This window comes from Vollenhovia emeryi, unplaced genomic scaffold, assembly GCF_000949405.1.
Source record: "Vollenhovia emeryi isolate VEMERY1.0 unplaced genomic scaffold, V.emery_V1.0 DF939142.1, whole genome shotgun sequence".
Classification (NCBI taxonomy): Eukaryota; Metazoa; Arthropoda; class Insecta; order Hymenoptera; family Formicidae; genus Vollenhovia; species Vollenhovia emeryi.
In genome coordinates, this window is record NW_011967224.1 from 921,272 (window position 1) to 927,218 (window position 5,947).

Below are 5,947 nucleotides of genomic sequence, written 5' to 3' on the forward strand. Positions count from 1 at the left end.
AGAAGTCTGTGGGACGATCTCACACACGAATTCCGGTTACTCGCACTAGTGCGCACTGAACACACTAAGGCCGGTATTCATAGTCCGTTCGTATATTTAAGATTATCTAAGTATACTCTTAATGTGTTTTCAACCAATCACAGAGCCATATTAACGTCTTAAGACAACTGCACTTACGATGATTTTGAAATAAAAATCGACCATAAATACCGGCCTTAATGGGTTTTGAACCAATCACAGAGAGACGTATTAGCCACTCAAGACAACACTAAAGCCCGCTGCAGACGATGCTATTTTTCCTGCTGGATTGCTTGCGATTTACTAAATTACTAGGAATCCTGAGTGCTGAATGGTGCAACGATAGTAATTTATTAGATTGCAAGCAATCCAGCAGGAAAAATAGCATCGTCTGCAGCGGGCTTAAGGCTGGGTCTACATAGGATGTAGTAAGTCGTGTCGGAAGAAATTGACCAATCACAGAATCATTTGAAATAAGAATCATTTGAAATAAGAATCTACTATGAATACCGGCCTAAAGCCCGTGTCCCACTACGTATTGCGGACGCGGATTGGATTGAAATTTAACCAATCACAGTAAAGTTTACTAATCTTAAGTTCAGTAACTTTTACTCTGATTGGTCAAATTTCAATCTAATCCGCGTCCGCAATACGTAGTGGGACACGGGCTTAAGGCTTTCCTAGTAGCGCGATACATTGGCATCTAGTATGTTCCAAATATCGTAAGATGAACGTCTTCTCTTATTTAGCCAATATGTCTATTTACCAATATTCTTATTACATTGTCAAATATTGGCCAATGCACTTCCAATAGAAATCTAATGTTATATAATTATTATCGTGCAATATTTACATTCATTCCATAGCCAATACTGGCTTTACGTTGGACAATATCAGCCAATGCATTTTTAATACAACCAACATTGGACCAATGTTTAGCCAATGCACTGTGCTACTAGGGTTGTTTATGATCAATTCTTATATTTAAGTTTGTCTCAAATACATGTTCAAAAACTATTGAGCTTAAAAAATGATCCTTGCGGATACTGTACAGATCATTTTTCTGTATGAGAAATATTTCAAGAAGTATTTAAGACTATTCTTAAATATAAGTATCGACTATAAACAAGCCTTATAGCGAATTCGGCAGCTTGCACTAGTGCACACCGAATGCACACCAAGGCTTGTTTATAGTCAATTCTTATATCTAATATCTTGAATTTGATCAAAGTTACCTCGTCTTGCAGTTGTAAGAAAATAAATTCATCCAAGAGAGTGAAATTCTTAAAAACGTGTATTTAAATAATACATAGTGTTGTCGCTCTAGTTTTCCAGATTATGGTGCTGCTAAAAACGCCAATCGAGACTGTTCGGAAAGCGACACTGCTGAAACTAAGTTAGGCAGTTTCGATAAATTGATAGTATATTTCATAAGCAAGATAGAACAGCTACAATATCATACACAATAATGGAAAATGTCAAATTCAGCCACAAATGTAAATACGAATGCACTAAGGGGCCTTTCATTTCTTCTCCTTGTCTTTTTCCTTCTCTTTCTCCTTGTCTTTGTTCTGTTGTAACGATCCGACGGCTTGGCGTACGGCTTCAGAATGCGGATCCACACCTGGCAAGTTCTCCAGGACCGATTGCAGAAAAGCAGGGTCGGACATAACGGCTGCGTAATCCTCCTCCACGTCCATCGCTTCTTCCTTTTGCGATTCCAATTCCTCTGCGTGGCAATAATAGAGATAACAATTAGACAAAAATAGATTGTTATTTGTATTCGTGCACCAGCATTTACGCATATATCCAGAAATACAATGTAACGAAGGAAATAAGTCGGTGCTAAAGCAGCCGCCTGTCAAGTGAGAAATCGATTGGACTTGAGCTAACAATAATAAGTTAAAAGAGGGGAGAGAAATCCAGCCCACCAAAGTGGAGGTAGAGCAAGAAGCTTAGAACTTGTACCTACAAGAATTGCAATTGTAATGGAATCAGTTGGAAAACTTAGGACTGACGCAAACGTCGCGAACAACGTTATTGGTCGAAAACTTACGTTGGTCCTGCATGGACATTTGCATAGCAAAAGCGATTTGTTCCTCTTCCGTCATATTAGTAAAGTCCGGCACGTTGCCTCTGCATGGTGCAGTGTTATCACTAGCGGCAGTCGAGTCGTCCGCTCCTTCGAGGGACATGGCGAGGGCACGTTTCAACATAGCTTCCTCATTGGGAGCTTCCTTTATAGTCTCCGGCTGCTTATTCGCGGCGGTCTCGTTCGCCTGCGCTCGTCGAGCTTCGTCTTCCTGACGTTGTCGTTGCTCCTCCATAGAAACGCGCAGAGCCTGGCGAAAATAACGCGACATAGCGTACAAAAATACCACTAATCTCGCAGGGGGGAGAGAGAAGGAGAGAGGGAAACCGTCGGTGCAAAATGTCTCGGATACTGACCAGCGCGAGCTCGGGATCCTCGTTCGGGTCGACGCCGAACTCGAACGCGGCGCCACTCATGCCGGCCGCACCCATGCCGTCTTCGCCCTGAATTATAGGGGAGGAGATGAGGGCGTCTGATAAATGCGGACCAGGCGGAACAGTGACGAGGTGACTCCCGGTGCCGTCCTTGCCGTTCAACGCGTTAACGAAGGCAGTCAGTACTTCGTTGTTGATGCTCTCCTCGCCGAAGCTGATGACGTCGACGTTCACCTTCTCCTTCTTCAGGCGCTTCGCCAGCTTGACCAGTTCCTTCTCGTCGATGTCTATGGGACTTCCGATAAATGCAACGATACGCATCTTGTGATTCTTGCCTTGCCGATGTTTCAACGCCAGCTGCAAGTTCCGCAATTTTTTAAGCGCACACCCGACAGACCCCAGCTGCGACACCAGGCCAGACAACTTGTACTTACGTGGGCGATTCTAATGCCTGTGATGAGAGCCAGCTTGCCGTTCGGCTGAACCTGATGGAGCTTGGACAGTATTCTGCCGACATCGCTCGTGAGCGTCGCCAACACTTCCACGCTAGAAAGACAAGGCTTACGTTTACCTCACTACGTATACAAACGTTTACGTACGCGATAAATGGAACACTCGGCGTACTTGGCGAGCGTGATGAGGCCGACGTTGTTCTCGGGATTCGAGCGAGTCTTGGAGTGGCACACCAAGTTGACGGCGTCCTGCTGCGCCTGTAGCCGGGTGGGTACGAAATCGCCATTTCTCATGTAATCGCTGTTATCGACGCTGCAAAAACATCGAGATTGCCTCAGCTCGAGCTCGCGCGACGATCAAAGTGGGAAAGGTCTCGTCTCGCGAAGGGGCATGCGTCCGAGATTTGATTTGTGTCAACGTCATTGTCACTACGCTAACCTCAAAGTTGCAAACGCGAACGCCGCTCGGGACCGAGGACACCGCGGTAATCTGTCGGCCGCGGACGAACGAGCCCGGCGAGTGTCTCGGGGATATCACGAGGGGACAATCTCGATAGGATCGCGAAATTTCCGTGGGACGCAAGACTCACCATATCATCGTACTTTCCAGCACCATGTTGGATGGATCGACTGGCTCGCTCGAGACTCCCGACGCGAGGCGGCGCTGGACTCCGCCGATGTCCATCGCTCGCGGCTCGCATTGCGCACGTGCGCGTTCATTTAAAAAGCGACCTCCACCCGAGGACGCCAACGAGCACGGAACGTGCTCTTTTCACGCGCGTTTTATTTGCATCGGCTTCAAAATAACATCAATTGCGTGTTCAAGATGCGCGTATTTAACATGTTTGGCCATTCGAGATATATGACTTTAATTCTCTGTATTTATACATGCTTATGTATGAAAAATTATGCATAGGGGGTCAATGGTACAGTTTTTTTTTGGAATGCGCACAATATACATACATACATTAAATGCGAATTTAAATGTACACTTAAAGCGCATTATACGCGCATTGACGCTCCTCCGGCATCCGCGCGAGCATTCGTCGAGCTCCGATCGATTTAACCGGCGATTGATCCGACTGGCACGATCGCGCGAAACAGAATTGCCAATAGTATTCGTTGGAAAGGACCTTTCTCGCGTTTTTTCGTCTCGCCGCGAACCGAGACTTTCGCATTGCGCTTCTCTCCCCCTGTCTGTCTGGCACGTAATTAATTTAAAGAACTAATTTAAAGGACAGTTTCTTGATAAGTTTTTTATTATATAAAAAGGCGGGGCAGTTCCGTCTAGGATAAAACCATAATGTAAAAATACAAGGTGAAACGTTGCGCATATAACCAATTTTTGGGGCAAATTGTTCGTTGGTTCTTGCTGCGTTCAACCGCAACGATCTGCAGTTTGAAGGCAGTTTGAAGGCAGTTTGGGGCAAATTTCTAATTAGTCACGAGTGCGCATCTACGGGAATGTTACGCCTGGGGCCCCGATTCTTGATTTCATTCCAAGGGGAAACGCGTGCGAAAATTCTGCTCTTACAGAAAAGAAGTTGCGAGTCGACTGGCTATTCGCACGGTCTTCAACCAATCGACTTTTCAACTTTTCTGCGAGAGCAGAATTTCTCCTTGGAGTGAATTCAAGAATCGAGCCCCTGGTATTCTTGCATCATGGACACAACTACGTTGCGACACTCGAGAAGGCATAGGTGGACGAGAGAGTCGGCGAGGGCGGCGGCGTGCGATCGTAGTTGAGAGCGAGCGTCGAATACCTCGGCGCCTCGTCCATGAGGACCGCCTGCTCGTATGTCGGCGGCAGATCGTCCCGCGCGTTCGCCGACAGCGCGATCAGCTTCCTCGCCTGCCTCCTCTCGTCCAGGATCCGCAGCACGATGACAACCGGGCCCACCAGCAGCATGATCGCGCCGATCGCTACCAGAGCGATGGCCGTCGTCGCGCCGTCCTCGCTGAAGCGGGAGAACCTCACGTTGCTCTTGCCCATCCAGAACTGGTCGCGATTGCTTTCGCGTACCGTCGCGTTCTCCGCCGAATCCTCCTCCATCTCCGTCGCCTCGCCCTCCTCCTTCTCTTTTGTCGAGATCGATCCCGCGATCGAAGTGGTGTTCTCTTCCTCGTGGACGTCCCGCGAGGCCTCTTTACCGAGGATAGGCTCCCTGTCTCGGGCTATCCTCGAGACCTTGCTGGTTACGACATTCTTCTCGGAGCGATCGTCCGTTTCCGTTAAATGGTTCTCCAGCCGCCCCTGGTGAATATTTTTCTTAGAATGTTTCATACGTGTGAATATTCTGAGATATAAACGTTTGAAACTGTACCATGAGAAATTTCAGAATTCATACGTATGAAAAATTCTAGCAAAGATATAAACTTTCTCGGTACTTCTGAAAAGTGTTCCAATTTGTATGAAAAATCCGAAAACTTTTGTATATGAGAGAAATTATAAAATTATGAAAAAAAACCGTAAAAATTCTGAAATTTGCATAAAAATTATAAAGAATTACGAAAGACTCTGAGGAAAATTTTGCACCAGCTGCGAGCTTGGCGTTCCTCGAGCGGTCGTCGGGACCCCGGGTGGAGGGTCCGCGAGGAGGAGCGCGGGCCGTTGCCCCTCCGAAACGATCTCGAACGCGTCTCTCAATCGCTCGCTCCTGATCGTGCCCGGCCCAGAGTGATTCCCGTCGTCACGCGCGGGCGATCTGTCCGGATCGATCTGAATTATTATCTCCACGTTCTTGCCGATCGATTGCCGCTGGGTGGACAGATCGTATTCGCTTCCGTCGCGTCCCGTGGACGACACGACGGACTCCAGTCCGGTCGGCGGATCTGCCTGGGGAAAAGTAAAGAGATGCAAAATGCACGTCGTGCATGCGTGTGCGGTCAATTTTATATAAGTGGAGATAATTGCGATTGCGCAACGCAACTATATACAATACAATGCCGCTCGTGACTATGCCAACGGCAGATATTTTATACTTCGCTCCGATGTCCCATATCCCAGGTAG

General features: G+C 47.2%; 1 protein-coding gene across 1 annotated transcript in view; it reads right to left on the bottom strand.

Moving 5' to 3' along the window:
- Nucleotides 1-1,423: 1,423 nt before the first annotated feature.
- LOC105566770 (26S proteasome non-ATPase regulatory subunit 4) overlaps nucleotides 1,424-5,947 on the bottom strand; it is a 6,541-nt gene continuing 2,017 nt past the window's right edge. Inside the window, exons 2-8 of the mRNA XM_012021044.1 lie at nucleotides 5,473-5,772; nucleotides 4,700-5,190; nucleotides 3,109-3,249; nucleotides 2,919-3,030; nucleotides 2,467-2,841; nucleotides 2,075-2,360; nucleotides 1,424-1,747 (exon numbers count right to left, since the gene is read on the bottom strand). Of these exons, the coding sequence (XP_011876434.1) occupies nucleotides 1,542-1,747; nucleotides 2,075-2,360; nucleotides 2,467-2,841; nucleotides 2,919-3,030; nucleotides 3,109-3,249; nucleotides 4,700-5,190; nucleotides 5,473-5,772 (1,911 nt within the window). The 3' untranslated portion in view covers nucleotides 1,424-1,541. The remainder of the gene's footprint in view (nucleotides 1,748-2,074; nucleotides 2,361-2,466; nucleotides 2,842-2,918; nucleotides 3,031-3,108; nucleotides 3,250-4,699; nucleotides 5,191-5,472; nucleotides 5,773-5,947) is intronic.